Here is a 19,179-nt window from a genome sequence, read left to right as displayed (position 1 = left end):
AGACTGGGGCATGTGGATCCGGGGCTTGGCAGGAAGGGAGAGGCTCAATGGCAGCCCTCACTTGACAGCTGGGTTCATGAATGAAGCTCCCAGTCCCTCTCCCCCTGAGTATCTCAGGAGGAGCCCTGGGTTCTCACCAACGGCTGTGTGCCCTTGGGCCACAGCTTCCCCTCCCTGGGCCTCAGTCTTCCCATCAGGAGACGAGAGAGAGCGCAGGCCATCGCCGTGGGCCCTGCCTGCTAGACAGCCTGGGGTTGGCCTTCTCAGATTATTGAAAAGCTGCCTGTCCTCAGGCTTCCTGGCTTCCACCCAGTCTGGCTAGAAGCCTCCGTTTGTGCCAACACAGCTCAGAGAGTGGGCTCCGAACCTCCCCTTCCCGACAGCCCACCCCCACCTCAGAATCAAGAGTCTGTGGATCATCCTCCTTTGACAGGAGAGGAAGCTAGGGGCTAGAGAGACTGAATGATTCATCTGGGGTCTCCAGCAAGCCGATGCTGGGCTGAGGGAAGCCAGGCCTGTGACATCTTCTCCATCCTCCCCCGCCCGATGCCCCTAGCTCTGTGCACATTCATAACATTGATGGCATCTGTCTGAAGGGTAGGTGGCCTTCCTCTGCCAGTGGGCAAATCTCTGCCCCTCTCTGGGCCTCAGTTTCCTCCACTGTAAAACAGGTGACAGTTTCTTCTCTACCCACCTTGCCAGCTTGCAATTGGGTGAAAGTACTTTGGAAAGTAGAAATTAGGAAGTTGAGCTCTTATCAGCATCATTACATTCCCAGGGCTGGACAGGGCACCCGGAAGGGACATTCTCCTCCCTTCAGGCCCCACATTTGTACAGGCATCGAGCTACCCAGGACCCTCCTTCCCTCCCCGCTACAGGGGTTTCTCCACCCGGGGATTCAGAAACCTGCACACACATACGTACACAGCCTACCCACACCTACATACGGGGACATAGTTACAGACACAAAACACACAGCCACAGCCAGGGGTCTGTAAATATATTCAGAGACTTGCACATGTATACATGCATGAGACACACATGTCCAAACACAAATTCCCATACCCAGGCATTCCCATACACACACAGAAAGACAGTATGCCGACATATATACAGCCACATCCGGTTGTGGAGTCTCACATGCACGCACACATGGCTGCACGCATATGTGCACACACCTTCCACACCACCTGGCACACAGCCATCTCTGGTGCTGGGAGCCGGTCTCGCCTCCCCCGGGGGCAGTGTGGGAATGGATGTTTCTCTGGCTGGATTTCAATGGGTGCCCGGAAGTGTTCAGGCCTGGAAGTGGCTGCATAAATCAATATTTGCTGTTGTTAATTATTAAAACCAAAGCTACACCGTATCTGGAACACACATCTCTAGAGTTCCTGCTGGCTCTCCAGGCCCAAGCCTGATTCAAGGCCAGGGCTAGGGGGAAAGGGAGGGCACAGTGCTTTCCTTCCAGGAGCCCTTGGCTCTGGGGCTGGAGGGTGGTGGGCAGCTGCTGGCAGCTCTTTCAGGAAGCTGAACAGAGGTATGGCTCTGAGCTGGTGGGCAGCCCTGCCTCCGCAACATCCAAAGCAGCTGTGTCTCCTTGGCCACAGTTCAGGAAGCCTTTGCTGTGTTCCCAACATCTGTCTGGAGGAAGCAGAAGCAAGGCCCTGTCCCTGTCCCTGCTGTACGGCTATACCAGGCCAGGGACACAGTGCAGAGTCAGCTGGAAGGGCCTACAGAGGCCTTATATTTTACAGATGGGGAAACTGAGGTCCAGAGAGGAGGCAGGGACTCACTCAAGGCCACTCAGCAAGTTGTAGCTAGTATCCACATGTCCCAAAATCTATCTGGGCCCTTTCCTCCATACCACGGGCCTGGCAGCCCCTCCCTAGGTGCTTTGGCCATCTACCCCAGGATCTGGAGCAGCTAGGGCGGGGGAAGGGACGGGGCAGGCCAGCCACTGTCAGGCATGGGAAGCAGGGTGGAGGAGAGGAGGAGGAAAAGGGAGAGATCCCAAAGAGTAGCACCGGGTCTTTATCTGGATGCCACTTTGACTTCTTCCTGACTGTGTGGTCTCGGGCAAACTGTTTCACCTCTTGCAACCGGTTTCTCATCTGTATAATGGAGATGACATTGGGCTGTGACGAGATTACGACACATGCGAAGGACCCAGCATTAAGTAGGTGCTCAGGAAAAGCCCTCTGTCTGCAAGGTAACCCAACCCCGTCCTTGATGCCCTCAGGCGGGGTATCCAGAGCCTGGGAAGATGGAGAAGGTGAGGTGGGGGCGCGCTGGGGAGAGCCGAGCGGGCGGCCCCCGGCGGGGAGTCCGAGGCACCCAAAGCATCTAGCGCTCCGACTGGAGCGCGCAGGCGCAGCGTCCCGGGGCCGCGGGCCGGGCCGCCCCCGGGGGGCGTGGCGTCAGCGCCCCCGCCCCGCCCCGCGCCGCCCGTACCTGGCGCCCCGCCCCCTCCAGGCCCGTCCGCGGGGCTAGCCCATCGCAGGCAGCGCTGCCGCCGGGAGCCGGGAGCGCGGAGTTCGGCGCTGTGGGGCACGGACCCGGGCGCGCGCGGGCCGGGAGCCGGCCGGGCCAGCTGAAGTGCTGCCTGGGCGGGGGCTGGGCCGGGCCGGGCTCAGGATGGCACAGCCGCGGCCCCCTGCGCCCCCCGGCCGTCCGCGGAGGGGCTCGCTGCCCGCGGGGGCCGGCTGGCAGGTGAGGACCCGGGCGGGGCGGCGGGGCGGCGTGGCGGAGGGACCCCGGGGCTGGGTCACCCCAACTGCTGAGGAGCCGGGCCGGCTCTGCCCCAGCCAGGGCGGGCGCGCAAGGCTCCATCATGGTGGGTGTGTGAGCTTCTGGGCTGACAACGGCCACGGGGCACACCCCTACCCTGGGGTCCCGGACCCTGGGGCTCTTGCAGTGGCCTCCTGAGTGGCACTGTAGCTCTGGGCTGCAGCCGCAGGACATGTGTGGGCGCGTGCTACCGTCGGGACCACTTTACCCTGCCCCTGCCCCGTTTGGGGGGCTCCGAATGCTCCAGGGCCACTTTGTGGTGGTGCTGGCATGTAGGGCACCCCCCATCTGGGACCCATCTCTCAGAGCCCTCGCATGTGTCAGGGCGTCTGCTGCTCCCTGTGAGGCTGTAGCTGTGGGTGTTGCTTGTTGCTGTGTGTACACTCTGGGTGACAGGACCATGTGTCAGTGTTTATGTGACTGATTCCCAGTGCAACAAAGCTTATTAGAGTGTTCCTGGCTACGTTTGGTCACCCTGAGTGGGGTGTCTTAATGGGGGACATTAATGCACCTATCATTACTGTGACTCTTTGGAGCCATGCCCAGCTGAGATTGTGTGGCTGACCTGGTCACAGAAGCCAAAGTTGCTGTCATACAGTGTGTTGTGTTGACGGGCATGTTTGTCTGCCTGGACTTCAGGTGTGTGTCTGTGGTTTCTGCTGTAACTGCCTGCGGAATTGTCGCTTTCAAATGCAGAGGTGTTGGGTGTGACCATAGGGGACCATGGGTCAGGGTGTCCCATGGACCTCTGTGGTGGGTTTTACAAGGTGGGTCTTGCCTCTATGGGCAGGCCTCACGGCGTGCAGATTTACACGGGCTTGTATCTTGTGACCTTTCCCAGGGCTCTGTGTGTGTGTGCAGGTGAGGGCTGTGTCAGGTTCAGACCGTGTCCCTCATCCTTGGGGATTATCTACCCCAGCAGTTGCTGGATACCTTTTGAGTCTCATTCACTGTTGTTATGTGACCCTGCCGAGGCAGGCAGGGCTTGTAGCTGTGAGTGGGGCTGCGTCTGGGTCAGCCTGGACACACCCGCCTGCCTCTGTGGCTGTGTGTTGTCATGCCTCTTGTTCTCACACATGAGAGTGGTTTGTGGTGTTACTGTAGCTTTGTGTGCAGTTACTGGTGTGCAGACCCGCGTAGGTGTGGGTTTGCATTTGTGTGTGTATCTCTCCTGGTACTTGGACCTGCGTGTGTGTGAATGGATGTGCTCCTGTGTAACTCAGAACGCCAACGTGTATATTTGTGTGTTAGTATATAGCTCTAAGAATCACTGTGCACAGTCCCCATCGTATGTGTTTGTGTGTGTTGTTTTCTTGGTACATGAAACATGTATAGGGTGCAGTGGGACTTTAAATATTGCTGTGCAGGCTTCTGTGTGTGTGAGCAGGAGGGGAGGGAGAGAGATGGGGGGAGAGAGAGAGAGAGAGTGTGCGTGCTTCCTGGTGTACAACTCCGTAGCACATGTGTCAACAGGAGCCGCCTGAGCTGAGCCTTGGAGGGGCAGGGGGAGGGTCACCATCCTGGAGACTCTGGGGGCTTCCCAGGCCCAGCCCTGAGCCGGGCCAGCCGGCATGGATGCCGCCTTCCAGGAAGGCTCACGGAGTTGGCGCTGGAGAGGCCAGGGCTGCCAAGCGCAGCTGGCAGACACCGGATTAACTCTGCGTGTGCCCTGGCTCACCTCCGGAGAGGCTAGCTCGAGCATGCGAGGGTTCAGCTGGTTCATGCACAGGTGCTGGGCCGGTGGACATCCCAGTGTCCTCTCCTCTGAAGCGCCCCCAGCTCACTCTACTTGGAGAGGGGTGGGCTGTCTGAGCAGTGGGCTGTGGCCTGGTTGACTGAGCCTTGCCCCCTTCCGGGAGAGGTGGGGAGAAGCACAGACCCCTCCTGGGGATCCAGGATGGGCTCGTCTCTGCGGCCGGGACTTGGGGCTACCTGTCCCTCCCCAAGGGTAGCAGCCTGTCAGGGAGCAGGACTGAGTGGGTGGGTGGCCCTGGCCCTGGGCCCTGGGCTCTGGGCTCACCTCACTTGGCAGTTGACCAGACTACGCGGGTCTCCCACACAGAGCCCCCTCCCACAGTGCTCCCGCCACTCCCACTTGCTGCTCAGACAGGTGCCTCGATCACTGATCAGAGCTGGTGGGACCCGGAGGGCCGGGGCAGGTGGAGGCTCCTCTGAGGCTTGGCAGGATCAGCTGACCTCGCTCTCCTCTATCTCTGTTGCAGAACACAGATCTATTTGAGATGATTGAAAAGATGCAGGTGAGGATGGCTCTGTGGCCTGTTCTAGGGAGCCACAGAGCTGGCTGGGCTGGGGCTGGGGGGCCCTTGCTGCATCTCCAGCCCTTCACCTCTCTGAGGACAGGCCACGCCAGTAGAAGATGGTGGCTACTGATTATCCAGGATCCTCTGTCTGAAGGTCAGGGTAGAGGATGCCCAACCCTCTCCATCTAGGCTCCCAGCTCCCATCCCTGTGTGGAACTGCAACGGGGCTGGGGTCAGATCATCAACCCACCCCACAGACACACACTGCCCCTCACCCAGTGAGAGACACCACAGGCTTTGCGGTGGGGGGCCCAGGTGGAATGGAGCTGGAGGAGGGGACAGACGCTGGGGGCCTGTCAGCCAGAGACTGTGCTGCAGGAGTGGGAGGTATTACCCTTACACCCTCCACCCCCCAGCCTCGTCTGCTTTTCACATAGGTATGCACTGGGAGGTGGGCAGGGGGTGCTGGGGTGGGAGTGCCTTGAATACTCTCTCAACTTCGATGCCTCCTGTTTCTCTTTCTGTCTCTCTCTCTCCAATGCCTCCTAGTTCTCTGTCTTTCTGTCTCATCTCTGCCTCTCCCTCCCCCTCTCTCCCTCAACACATATCTGTGTAGATAACAGCCCCCCCCCAGCTCACACAGTGGCGTGTGCACCTCCCCTGCCCCCACCCCAGCGGCACGTGCATTCCCGCAGAGTCCGCAGCCCTCCCTGAGGCTGCCAGCTTCCAGCCCCAGTCACTACCAGGACAGCCAGCCCTTCAGAGAGGCCCAGGGCCCCCAGCCAGCTAGCACCCTGCCCTGGGAGTACCCCAATCTTCGTGGCCCACCTCCTAGGGCTTTCCCCTTGCACGCCCTGGGGAGGGGAGGCAGCGCCTGGCGGCGGGCCTGGGAGAGTGTAACAGTGCTGCCTTCTCTTCCAGGGAAGCAGGATGGATGAACAACGCTGCTCCTTCCCGCCGCCCCTCAAAGTAGGTGGGCCTGGCAGTCTGCCTCCCTCTCTAGGGGGTGGAGGGGATCTGGGAAGTGCTGCCACCACTGCCCATCAAGCAGGAAATCCATCCCCTTTCAGGAAGTAGTCTTACAGTGTGCCAGGTGCGGGGGCCACAGCCGCGAGCGGGGTAGACCCAGCCCCTGCCCTCTAGGAGTTCTGTGATGAGGAGAACCCCTCTCTTGCTAGAGGGCTGGGGCCTCTCTTCTAGCTCCTCCTCTCTGTCTTCTTCACCGCTGCAGACTCCCCCTGCTTCTCCAGGCGTCCCCGCCCCAAACTCTCATCTCTCAAAGCCCTCATCTCTCAAAGACAGCTGCTGCCAAATGTTTTCCCTGAAACCAGTGATGACCAGCAGTTGCAGGAAGACTCCAACCCAGGCCCTAGGAGACTTATGAGCTCCTGCTCCATGAAGCTGCTGTCTGGATGGGGAGGGAGTGATAGGGAGGCAGGCCTGGGTGCCCCCCAGCCACTGGTGAGGAGACTGACCGGAGGCGGGGCACCCAGGGAGATGAGGGGGGAGGCTCTTAGTTTTGACCCACTTTTCTTAGCATATGGTTCTTGGTGACTTGGGACCCCAGAGACCCTAGAAGACCAGGCCTGGTAGAGTGGGCCTAGGGCTGCAGGGTGAGGGTTAGAGGAGGGTGCATGGGCAGTAAGCCTGATGTTGTCTTCAGGGCAGAGGTCCTCACACCAGCAGTCAGTGCCACCTGGGAGCCTGTAAGAAATGTGCATTCTCAACCCCGCCCAGACCGCTGCATCCAAAGCTCTAGGGTGGGGTGCAGCAACCCATGTTAACGAGCCCACCAGGCAGTCCAGCGGTTTCTTATGGAGAGGCAGTGAGCCCTCCTTTCCCCAGGCAAAGAGAACCCCAGAAGATGCCAGCACTCAGCACGCTAAGCCTGCCTCAGCCCGTGCCCATCTGTAAGAGGCGATGAGGCCAGGGCCCCATCCACACTCTGAGCCCTGAGGCTGGCCAAGCAGAGGCGAGCGCTGGGGGGCCTGGAGGACGGAAAGATGGAGAGACCCTTGCCCTGTTTGTGTTTTGCAGACAGAGGAGGACTACATTCCCTACCCGAGCGTGCACGAGGTACTCGGCTAGACCCCCGTGTCCACCCTTACCCAAGCCCAGGAGGCACTTACACAGGGCTTCTGGAAACAGGTCCTCCTCCTTAGGAGCCTGGCCCGCGGGCCTTGCTGCAGGCTGGAGACTTAATTTCCAGGCCCAAGACCTCAGAGCCCATTTGAAACCTTAGGCCTTCTGAGCCAAATGTTCCAGCTTCCTGGGCCAAGGTCATGCTCCAGCTCTATCTGCCCCCACACCCCCTCTTGGAGACTTGGGTCTCGGCACTGTCTGGGTCTGGCTGAGGGAAAGGGCTAGAGCAGAACCCTGGGGCCCACACAGCCTCTGGCCTGTCCCCTCATATCCCTTAGCCATGACAGAAGTGGCTCCAGGTCTAAGTTGGGAGGGTGTCCTGGGGTCCCCAGTGGGGTACAGTGTGGGGTGGCTCTCAGCTGAGTCCCTCCTCAGGTCTTGGGGCGAGAAGGACCCTTCCCCCTCATCCTGCTGCCCCAGTTTGGGGGCTACTGGATTGAGGGCACCAACCACGAAATCACCAGCATCCCCGAGACAGAGCCGCTGCAGTCGCCCACGACCAAGGTGAAGCTCGAGTGCAACCCCACGGCCCGCATCTACCGGAAGCACTTTCTCGGCAAGGTGGGTGGCCGGCTGGTGTAGCGGGGCTGGCTGGGGTGGGTCACGGTTCAGCCCCACTCGAGGCTAGGCCTGGGAGGGAGCAGAACCCATGGGCCAGGGCTGGGTGACAGTCCTAGAGCCCTGAGTAAACATGCTCCCACCATACACACTCCCAGTCCCCAGGGAACTCGCATGGTGGAATCTCTTGTTCATTCAACAAACATTGATTGCAAAGGCAGCATTATGGCGTAGTGGTTCACGGCAGAGACTCTGCCAGGGCTTGAATCCTGGCTCCGCCAGCCACTACACAGGACATCGGGCAAATCGCTTAACTTCTCTGTGCCTCATCTCCTAATCTGTGAAAATGGTGGTTGGTGGTGATGATACCCACCTCATGAGGCTGCTGTGAGGCTTCAGTGAGCTGTTACCTGTCAGGTCTTTACAGTGGCGTCTGGGACAGAGTAAGTGCTCAGTCAGGGGTGGCAAATAATGAGGACAGGCCATGTGCCTGGCCCTGTTCTAGGCACCAGGTATACAGCAGCCAACACAACAGACCCAGCCCCTCCCTTCGGGCAACTTGGAGTTAGGGGAGCAGTAACGTCATGGACTGATGCAGCCCCTGCCCTGCCACCAGCACAGAGCAGGGACCCTGTCCAGCAACCACTTGTCAGAGTATTGAGGGAGCCGAGGGGAGGTCCCGTGCCAGGAACATGTGTGTCAGGTTGCAGGCCGGGTGCTGTCTCTTTGTCAGCATAGAGCCAAAATGGGGAAGTGTGTCGTGGACTCTGGAGCCTCATGGCATGTGTGGGAATCTTGGCTCTTCCATTAACTGATAGTGTGACCTTGGGTAAGCTATTTAACTTTCCTCATCTGTGAAAATGGGGATAATAAAAGTACAGGCAAAGCTTCTAGAACCATGCCTGGCACATGGTAAATACTCAGTTAATGTTAGCTGTTGTCACGTCTTCATAATTACTTGGTGATATCAGGATTATTCTGTTTTTGCAGAAGAGGAAACCGAAGCTCAGATAGGTAAATGATTTCGTCAAGGTCACACAATGACTAAGCCTGGGAATTGAACCAGCTTTGGCTGACCTTCCATTAAGATGCACGGGAGAGATCATGCTCCTAGCCATTGTGTGTGTGTGTGTGTGTGTGTTGGGAAGAGGGGGTGACTACTTGGGGGTTGGGAAGCTGTGTGACCTCAGTCTGGGCCTGGGCATTGGCCTGACTCTGGGAGACACTGGTGCTAACCAGTGGAGTTAGGGGAGGATCCATCGTGACTGAGACTAAACCAGCAAGCCAGGTTCAGGAGCCTTTGCCTGGGAACAAACCCAGAACCCAGCATGGAATTCCACTTCCCAGCTGAGCTCTAGAGGTGGAGAGAGACCTGCATCCTAGGCATCTGCTGTCCAGAGGTTCCCAGCTGGGTCTGGCAGGTGGTAGGATCTGGGGATACTGTGTGTGCCAGACACATGGTTGGCACTCAGAAAAGTTTGTTGAAAGAGTGACAAGTGACAGATGAAGGTAGGAACAGATGAAGGTAGTGGACCTTGAGTGCAGTAGGATCTGAAGAAGTGCAGGTTGGAGGGTCAGAAGAGGTGGCTGGGCGCCGTGGCTTATACCTGTAATCACAGCACTTTGGGAGGCCGAGGCAGGCAGATCAATTGAGGTCAGGAGTTCAAGACCAGCCTGGGCAACATGGCAAAACCCCATCTCTACTAAAAATACAAAAATTAGCCAGGTATGTTGCTGGGCACCTGTAATCCCAGTTACTCAGGAGGCTGAGGCAGGAGGATCGCTTGAACCCAGGAGGTGGAGATTGCAGTGAGCTGAGATGGTGCCACTGCACTCCAGCCTGGGCGACAGAGCAAAACTCTTATCTCAAAAAAAAAAGAAGAGGTCTCATGTCCAGGATCAGATTAGCAGTACTGAGGGGAGAAGCCCCAGGGCTGGCAGAACGGCAGGGCCCCTTTCTGACTCTAGGTGGGGTAACGGGGGAAGCAGCCAGGTGCTCAGACACTGGACCCTATCCTGGCAGATGGTGGAGGTTATGATGACTTTGGGCGTTGACTTTCTGGAACCCTGAGCCCGCTCTCCCTCTGTGTCCCGGGGGCTCCTCTGGGCTTGGGGGTGTCCAGGGAAACTCCCTGCTCCCTGGACTTCCCTGCTGAGTGCCTCCTTATCAAGTGCCTGCCACTCCCTCTCTGCTGGACGGTGTCAAGCATTTGGGGGTTTCTGCCACTTTGTGCCCAGGCAAGGCTGGGGGACTCTTCCCCGGGTCCATTGAGAATGCCCCTGAGCTACGGATTCATGGGGCACGTCCGCTGGCCCCTGCCTCTGTCTGCTCCTGGCCTCTGAGCACAGGTGTTCATGTTTGAACAGGATTTACTTCTAGGATGATTCCTGGGGCGGGTGTGGCCAGGCAGCCAGCTCTACTCCCAGAGTTTGGGCTAGGGCTGGGGCTGGGATTGGCAGGGGGAGCCCGGGGCCAGGCTGGGTGATGTCTCCCTGAACTTCCAGCCCTCGGCTTTGAGACTTCCCCACCTGGAGGTGCCAGTCCTGGGCTCCTCTCTAGGGGTGCCATCCCTGCAGCAGCCACCCCTGATACTCCTCGGGTGTCTTCCCAACCCTGCGCCCTCTCCTCCAGGTGAGACAGGAGGGCGGAAACCTGCCTGGCCAGCCGCCCTGTGTGTTGTGAGATGTTTCGCTTCCTGTTTCTCACGGGCCCTGGCTTCAGGGGCCACAGAGTCACAGGTTGGGCAATCAACTTTTGCTCATTGAACACCTGCTGGGTGCCCAGCCCTGAAAAGGGCCAAGGCTGAAGACAGGCATGGAGGTCCGAATATGGGCCCGACTCGATGAGCACCCAGAGATCCGGTGTTACTACCCACCCTCACTGAACTGAGCCAGGCACTTCGTCCCTTTCAGTCCTGGCCGCCACCAAAGTACAGGGCTCCCTCCTATTTGGCAGACTAGGAAAGCAAGGCACAGAGAGGCCAAGTGACCTCCTCAGGCTGCCCAGCTGGTCAGTGGCAGAGGGGGGCTTTGAGTGCCGGTCTGTCTGACGTGGGATCTGCTATCAGCTGTAACACCTGCTATGGGCGAAGGACCCCCCGCCCCCCATCTGGGAGTGGGTTGGCTTTCTGGCCTGGTTTCAGGAAGCCCCGTGCTCAGCCTCACCCACTCCCCTGGACCCCACCTCCCACTGCAGGAGCATTTCAATTACTACTCACTGGACACTGCCCTCGGCCACCTTGTCTTCTCACTCAAGTACGATGTCATCGGGGACCAAGAGCACCTGCGGCTGCTGCTCAGGTGAGGGTGGTGGAGGAGTCCCGAGATGGCAGGAAGGGCTGAGGCCTTAGAATCTCAGAGCCCATCTCATTTGACCCACTCTCTTCATCAAGGCCCAGAGAGGGGCAGGGATTTGCCTGAGATTGCACAGCAAGTTAGTACCCGAGTCAGCCTGATACCCATCATCACCTCTGGTCCTCGCTGTGGTCCACCCCCTTCTGGCCTTACTTTGTAGGGGGTGGGGTTCCCGTTTTCCTTTCCCAGGCCTTCACCATGTGACTTTCTCTTCCCAGGACCAAGTGCCGGACATACCATGATGTCATCCCCATCTCCTGCCTCACCGAGTTCCCTAATGTCGTCCAGATGGCAAAGGTGAGGCCTCCGCTCCCCTGAGCTTCCCTGGTTGGCCTCGCAGATGGGCACCTGTGGGGCTTCAGCTCTGCCTCGGTGTGCCCCCTTCAGCCATAGGCCCTTGCCCTGGGCTGCTGCCCTATCCTGAGGCCGTCTCTCACGTGTTCCCACCGTGTCTTGGGCTGCCATGTGTTCTCCCGGGCTCCCGTCCCCTGCCTGTGTGCTTTTGGTTTTCTCTATAGCACCCTCAGATCTCAGGGGACCTCCGTTCCCTAAGCAACAGTGAACCCCGAGTCCTGCTTTAGCTCTGGCCATTCCCAGCATGGCTCCTCCCCAAACCTTGACCAGGGAGGCCCAGGCAGCCCCGTCCTCTCCTCCCTGGCCCCATGCCTCATGCCCTTCCCTTATCTCCTCCTGCAGCTGGTGTGTGAAGACGTCAACGTGGATCGGTTCTATCCTGTGCTCTACCCCAAGGTATGACTGGATCTGGGCACAGCTCACTGAGGAGGGTGGGAGAGTAACTGGAAGACTGAGCATTTATTAAGCACCTTCTGTGTGCCAGGTACTTTCCCCAGGTTCTCTCATTTAATCCTCACAATAACCCTGTGAAGTCCACAATTTGCAGAAGAGGAGCCACCGAAAGGGCCTGTGCCTTACCCCAGGGTGCACAGCAGATAAGGAGGGCCTGCATTTAAGCCTAGGTTTGTCTGCCTTCGAGGCTGGCCTCGCTAACATCTGGAACCTCTGTGATGTTCGGAGACCCTCCTGAGAGCAATCTGTGCCGCAGTCCTCCCCTGGAATGGGTGTCTTTTCTACTGGCCCTGCCTTTTTGTCCCAGAGGAGACCTGTAGAGAAAGAATAGCCCCGGCACTTCCTGCCCGGGTGCTGGGAGCTGGGCTGTAGGCACTGTGACAGTGTGGGGATAGGGGCAGGGGCTTCTGCCTTGGACGAGCCAGGGGCACCTCCTGGAAGAGGACAGACAGGTAAACCCTTGTGTCCCTGACTGAATTCTGGAGCAGTGTGAGGTCTCTAGAGGTGGTGTGGTCCAGGACAGGTATCCTGAAGCGGCTTCAGAAATCAGGGCCCACCTCCTGCTTATGGGAGAGGAAACTGAGGCCTAAGGTGAGGAGGAGAACTTGCTCAATGCCCACAGCAGATTGGTGAGACGTGGCCTGTTCTGGAAGAATGATGTGGGTTTACAGAGAAGCCAAGGAGTGAGTTGGGAGTTAGACTGGAGTAGGGGCGGGCTTGGCATGGCAGGACTGGGACTCACGGCAAATTCAGGAGTGATGAGCCTAAGCTTTGGGATCCAACAGACCTGGGGTCAAATCCCAAGCCTGTACGTGCTTGCAAGCCATTGACCCTAGGTGAGTCACTTAAGGTCTCTGAACCTGAGATTCAGAGGGGACAGCTGGACTGTCTCCCTCCCAGGCTTGTTCTGAGAATTACATGACGTGATGCGTGTAGAGCGCCTGGCTCAGTGCTTGGCACAGGGGAAGAGCACGTCGAATAGCAGCTTGCACATGCAGCCTCTTCACCCGGCGTCCTCTCCTGCAGGCTTCCCGGCTCATTGTCACCTTTGACGAGCATGTCATCAGCAATAACTTCAAGTTTGGCGTCATTTATCAGAAGCTCGGGCAGGTGTGCTCACCTCCTCCTCCCTGCTGCCCCTCCCCACCCGGCCCCGTATCTGGAGCCTGACACCTTTTCCAGGGCAGCACAGCGGCCAAGGGACTCGGGAGCCCAGGAGGCTGCCAGAGGTCCTCCCTCCAGCCCTCTCTGGGTCCTAGTAGGGACAGAGGGCAGGGGCTTCTCAGGAACTCCAGCTCAATGACCTCGGCCCCTCATTCCCAGACCTCCGAGGAAGAACTCTTCAGCACCAACGAGGAAAGTCCCGCCTTCGTGGAGTTCCTTGAGTTTCTTGGCCAGAAGGTCAAACTGCAGGACTTTAAGGGGTGAGTATTAGGGTGGGCTGAGCAGAGTATAATCTGACTGTGCTCCTGGGCAGGGAGGGAGCCCCTGTCCTGGCCCCGTGGAGGCCTGGCCGGGGCTGGAGACTGAGCCATGGCCTGGGGGACCCGGGGGCAGGTTCCGAGGAGGCCTGGACGTGACCCACGGGCAGACGGGGACCGAATCTGTGTACTGCAACTTCCGCAACAAGGAGATCATGTTTCACGTGTCCACCAAGCTGCCCTACACAGAAGGGGACGCCCAGCAGGTAGCCTGGGCACCCCCACCTGCCTCCCATCTTCCACCTGTCCTCCCCCGCCACCTGTCCGTTCAGCTTCCATCACGCCAGGCTCAGCGCAGGCCCTGGGACAGAGATGGAAATGATCAGCGCCCCCACTTGTGGGCTCTCATTGGGTCAGGGGAGACAGGCTGCTTCAATGCTGGGAAAGCCTTGGTTTCTACAGTCAGAATGGCACCCACCTCCTAGGTGAGCATAAATGCGTGAGTGCATAGAGGAACTAGAACAGTTCATAGTACGTTGCAAGAGTTTAGCAGATCTGAGCTGGTGCTTTATGGGGAGTGGAGAGCATCATGGGGTCATGTGGGGACGTGTAGTCTTGGCAGAGGTGGGAGCTTTCAAGAGGAAGTGACTTTTAGCCTGTGAAGGAGCTGGGAGAAGGCAGGGAAATGTTCCAGGTGGCGAGAACGGCTTCTGCAAAGGCCTGGACTCGAGGACATGCAAAGCATGTTCCAGGAACTGAACTCAGAAGTGTGTCCCCTTGTCCTGAGCCTCCTACAGGGCTATCTGCCTTCCCAATCAGGTCCCCAGCCCAAGGGAATAAAAGGGAAATGTTTTAGTGTCTTTTAACTTTCTTTTCCTGAGGGTCTGTGTTCATTTTAGCAACATGAATGTATACCAAGTAGAACTTGTTTATTCAATCGGGGGCCATGTTTGGGGCATTGATATAGGAGAAGGGCTGAGAGGTAGGGTCTAGGGACCGAGAGACCTGGGCTCGAGTCCCCAAGCTCATTATAGCTCATTATAGCACCTTCCAAGTCACTGCCCTCAGCCTTGGTTTCATCGTCTGTCACAGCACTCCAAAAAACCTACAGGAATTGTTCTTGTAATTTCAATAGATGTCCAGGCACAAGTGGGTTTTGATTGCATGGATGAATTGAATAGTGGTGAGGTCTGGGACATTAGTGTACCCTCGTCACCTGAAGAGTGTACGTTGTTCCAAACAGGCCATTTTTCAACTAAAATCGTTTTAAGACAAGTTTATTTTGCTACATCATTTTGGGGAAAGCAAATCCTTAGATGTGCCCTCTGACTACCCCAAACCCTCCTAAACCTCTGCGGGCACCCCTCTCCCCAGTGGGCCCCTTGTGGCCAGACCATGAAGGCCTGTGGCCTTGTGCTCAGTTGCAGCGGAAGCGGCACATCGGGAACGACATCGTGGCTGTGGTCTTCCAGGATGAGAACACTCCTTTTGTGCCCGACATGATCGCATCCAACTTCCTGCATGCCTACGTAGTGGTGCAGGCTGAGGGCGGGGGCCCTGATGGCCCCCTCTACAAGGTGGGTGCTCTTGGAGCCTCCCAGGGGCGTCAGCAAGGACCCTGGCTGCAGCTCTGCCCTCCCTGGGATGCCTCTCTGAGCCTCACCTTTTCCAGCTGTAACGGGGGACCATGGAAGGCTTCAGTGGTGCCCTGTTCACACCATGCCCTCTGTCTTCCCCAAAGTTCACCCTCTCAGAGAGGACAGTTTCCCTCCTCTGCCTCCTGGCCTGGTATCACTGTCCTCCACCTCCCATAGCCTCCTCTGCCTTCACCATCCTGATGATTCCTGTAGCCCTCACCCCTCTCCACCACTAAAATTCAGGGCAAAAGATAGAGGGCAGAAATCCCTGGAGGAAAGATTCATCCAGCCCACAATCACTGAGCCTCCCCGACCAAGGGGCAGGCGAGGGAGGCAAAGTAGAGGTTTCTGGCTAGGCTGGGGCAGAGCAGACCCCAGACTCCACAGGAACGGACAGCTGCCCTCCCTTCCAGGTCTCTGTCACTGCAAGAGATGATGTGCCCTTCTTCGGACCCCCCCTCCCGGACCCCGCCGTGTTCAGAAAGGTGAGGGGCAGCGCCTAGTCATGGGCAAAGCAGGACAAAATGGGTGGGGGCCTGGGGGGTGCACATACATTCTGCCTTATGAGGTCCCAAAGCTGCATTGTGTGCCAGGGCAGCTGGGCTCCCCTAACTGCAACTGGGGACTGGCTTTTCTGTTCATCTTGAAAACACTTTTTTTTTTTTTCACAAGGTCACAGAATAAACTACACAATTGTTTTATACTTTCCATGTAGTAGACTGGCCTTTCCTCATTTCTGTTCTCTTTCTGACAGTTCCAATCTCTTCTTTCTTCTAAAATGTTTGGGGAGGGGCACACTTCAAGCTTGGGCTTCAGCTCTGTACACAGCTCAGCTACCCTAGACTGAAGCAGTAGGTCGAGACCCCAACTCAGACCCTAACATCTGTGGGGTTTGCTCTCCTGAGGGCATGGGCAGCCATGAAGGGCACTGGGGCCCCTTGAAGGTACCTGGGGAGCTGAACCCAGGGAGATGCCCTTTTGGGAGTGAAGAGGGTGACCCCAGGCCCCAGCAGAGCATGGTTCAGGAGCTGCAGCCTCTGCCTCATTGGGGTTCAGACTCTTGTTTATGTGTTCATCTGAACCTCCATTTCTCATCTCCTCCACACTGGGGGTTTCCAGGGGCCTGAGTTCCAGGAATTTTTGCTGACAAAGCTGATCAATGCTGAATATGCCTGCTACAAGGCAGAGAAGTTTGCCAAACTGGAGGTGAGGATGGGCTGTAAGAGCTGGGTCACCCTCTTCTCACCTTCCAACCTAGAACTTCAGTCCTGTCCCTGGGAAGGGAAAAGCCATGTTCAGACCCTGGCCTTAGCGGGGACACCTGGGGCTGGATGGATTGATGGATGAGTAGGAGGTTGGGGAGAGGAAGCCGGAGGGATAGTGAGGAGTGCCCAGGAGATGCTGGGATGCGGGCAGGCTGATGGGGGACACCTTGGGTCTGGGTAGGGGGCGAACCTGGCGGGTGGGGACATGAAGCCAGACCTTGAAGAGGCTATGAGGGGCCCTTCATATGAGGGTCCCTGGGGGCTGCTTGAGCTGTGGAGTGGCCTGGGGGAAGGCGGTGCAGGGGCCCTCCGCACTCCCCACTCATTCAGAGAAGGCGTCCCGTGCCTCAGAACGGTGGCTGGGATTTGAACTGTGGGCCGAAGGGCTGATCCCTGGGGTCCTTCCTGACGGCCCGGGCCTGGCCCACAGGAGCGGACGCGCGCCGCCCTCCTGGAGACACTCTATGAGGAACTGCACATCCACAGCCAGTCCATGATGGGCTTGGGCGGCGACGAGGACAAGATGGAGAATGGCAGTGGGGGCGGCGGCTTCTTTGAGTCTTTCAAGGTGAAGGGCCCCAGGTCTAACTGGCCGGGGAGCAGGGATGCGGCTAGGGCGGAGTCCCAGGCTGAGGCTGATAGACTGATGGACACGGCATGGGGGTGGAGTCTGGCAGAAGGGGCGTGGCTTAGGGGGTGGAGTCCCGGACCGGGGTGGGGGTGGCTAGAGGCGGTTGGCATTGGAGGTGGTATTTGAGAGGGGGTGTTGCTAGAGCGAAGTCCCGGACTGGGGCTCATTGACATGGTGTGGAGGTATGGCTAGAGGCTGCTCGCATGGGTGTAGAGTCTGGGAGGGGACGTGGCTGGGGGTGGAGTCAGGGGCCAGGGCTAATGGACATGGCTTGAGGGTGTGGCTAGAGGAAGCCCTAGTCTGGGAGGAGGGCCGGGCTCGAGGTGGATTTGAGCTTTACAATGGGCTTACACTTGTGGACATAGTCTGCCTTGAGTAGAGTTTGGGGGAGCAGCGTGTAAGGTGGGGCCCTGGCTTGAGGAGGAGTAACTGTTGGAGGTGGGGCCTAGGTGGAGAATTCACCTGGGAATTCTGCTGAAGGTTGGAGGATTCTGGGAGACAGCAAGGGCTGCTGATACAAAGGCTGCCAGGTCAGCAGGCAGAGAAGAGAGGAAGAGGCTCTGTCTTGACTGAGAGAAAGAAATAGAGTTCTCAGAAGGGGTGTGTGAACCATGATCATTGGAGAGGGACCTGGCCTGTGTGACCCACCCTGCCTGTCCCTGGTTTAGCTTACTTTAAGAGCAGGGACACTTCAAATCTCAGCTCTGCTACTTACCAGCTTGAGCATTCCGTGAGCATCAGTTTCTTTATCTGTTGAGTAGGGTAATGGCAACTTACCTCATACAGTTATTGTTATCTTTAAAAGAGTTAGGTTAGTACAATATAAGTTTAAAAGCAAAATGCAAAACCTTACCTGTCTGCCTCAGCAATTATTGTCTGAAATGAGAAGTGTGGGGAGTGGAGTAGTTCCTGGACAGGGTCTGGACTCACCCAGGCTACAGGGCCCCAGATGGTAGCCTTTTTGCCACCGTCTCCACCCACCTGCCCATCTTCCAGGTGCCTGGCCAGCTGGTCACACCTCACCCTCAACCCAGGGCAGGTCACACAGCTGGAGATATGGGTTGGAATAAGGGAATTAGTCCAGCTGCCCAGGCCTGCCCAGGAACTGAGGGGAATAGATCATCTTTGAGAAAGAGGCTTGGAGACTGGAGACAGGACAGATGGGGTCAATATGGACCTGGGGTGTCTCCTTTGAGGAGGGCTCCGATGGTCCCACATCTGGTAGGTGCTGGACGGTGGACCTAGATTAGGTCAAATAATTTCTCAGAAGCAGCAGAGTCCACAGTTGAGGTCATGGGTCCTGGCATGCTGGGCTCGCCCCTGCCTCAGTTCCATCATGTGTGACATGGGCATGATTGCTAGTCCCCTTCTTGCAGGGGGATCCAGTGACAGAGTGATTGTAAAGCACTGGTCCCACAGCAAACATTTGGTATAGATTGGTCTGAAAAAAACAGGGAAGGAGGGTGTGAGGGAAGAAAAGAAAGAAGACAGGAGAGCTCTAAGAGGCCTCAACAGGAATGAAACTCGGGTGTCAAGAGGGCTCTCTGTGCACTCAGTATCTTCTGCAGTCCTTACGCAGCCACATGAGGACACTCAGCACAGAGCAGCCTGTGTGTCCCAGAGACTGAGAGAAGTGAAGTCGTGTCCCCCAGGCCACCTGGCAAGTTGGTAGCAGAGCCAAGACCTGAGCTACCCTTAGGCAGGCCCCATATGTACCTGCTTCTCGTGTGATGCACAGGGAAGTTGAGGCCTGGCCCCACCTCCCTCTGTTGCCCTGCTGTCCACGTGCCCAGGGGAAGGGTTTTCCAGGGCTCACCCAGAGTGGCATTGCCGGGGAGGGACCAGATGCCTGGGCTCCTGGGTTTCCCCAAGGGGACGGCCCTTAGGAATCCTGTGCCTCCTCCACCGCCACCCGCTTCACAGAGGGTCATCCGGAGCCGCAGCCAGTCCATGGATGCCATGGGGCTGAGCAACAAGAAGCCCAACACTGTGTCCACCAGCCACAGCGGGAGCTTCGCGCCCAACAACCCCGACCTGGCCAAGGCAGCTGGAATAGTGAGTGCCCTCCCCGTGCCCAGGCCCCTGTCCCTCCCTGAGGGGGGCCCTCAGCTCTCCTCTGCCTTCTGAGGCCTGGCCCCCCTCTCTCTGTTGCCCTGCTGCCCACGTGCCCATCCTAGGCTCTGGATTTGGTCTAGCCACTGCTTTCCTTGGGAGGGGGGTGAAGTGCCCAGGCCAGGACACTGCGGTGCTGACAGCTTGCAGCCTGCGGCCCCTTCCCAAGCTCCTTGGCCCTCCCCTCCTCCTGGCCCCTCATAC

At 57.9% G+C, this 19,179-nt stretch overlaps 1 protein-coding gene across 14 annotated transcripts in view; it reads left to right on the top strand.

The window, feature by feature from the left end:
* The window catches only part of RAP1GAP (RAP1 GTPase activating protein), a 73,272-nt gene that overhangs the window by 44,367 nt on the left and 9,726 nt on the right, over positions 1-19,179 (top strand). For 13 of the 14 annotated variants that reach the window (XR_643870.2, XR_643874.4, XR_643873.4 and 10 more), the window contains 15 exons: positions 5,010-5,045; positions 5,970-6,017; positions 7,086-7,124; positions 7,566-7,751; positions 10,945-11,048; positions 11,321-11,399; positions 11,799-11,852; positions 12,936-13,019; positions 13,233-13,333; positions 13,467-13,596; positions 14,752-14,907; positions 15,381-15,452; positions 16,087-16,173; positions 16,663-16,800; positions 18,787-18,918. Coding sequence is in view for 7 of the 14 variants with exons in the window: in XM_021937058.2 (XP_021792750.2) it covers positions 5,010-5,045; positions 5,970-6,017; positions 7,086-7,124; positions 7,566-7,751; positions 10,945-11,048; positions 11,321-11,399; positions 11,799-11,852; positions 12,936-13,019; positions 13,233-13,333; positions 13,467-13,596; positions 14,752-14,907; positions 15,381-15,452; positions 16,087-16,173; positions 16,663-16,800; positions 18,787-18,918 (1,446 nt within the window). In the remaining 7 variants the exon portion in view is untranslated. Of the gene's footprint in view, positions 1-2,479; positions 2,710-5,009; positions 5,046-5,969; positions 6,018-7,085; positions 7,125-7,565; positions 7,752-10,944; positions 11,049-11,320; positions 11,400-11,798; positions 11,853-12,935; positions 13,020-13,232; positions 13,334-13,466; positions 13,597-14,751; positions 14,908-15,380; positions 15,453-16,086; positions 16,174-16,662; positions 16,801-18,786; positions 18,919-19,179 lie in introns of those variants that run through there. The other variant, XR_004183124.1, reaches the window with a different exon arrangement.

Source organism: Papio anubis, chromosome 1 (genome assembly GCF_008728515.1).
Source record: "Papio anubis isolate 15944 chromosome 1, Panubis1.0, whole genome shotgun sequence".
Lineage (NCBI taxonomy): Eukaryota > Metazoa > Chordata > Mammalia > Primates > Cercopithecidae > Papio > Papio anubis.
Note: the sequence above shows the minus strand (reverse complement) of the source record. Positions and strands in the feature narration are given on the sequence as shown.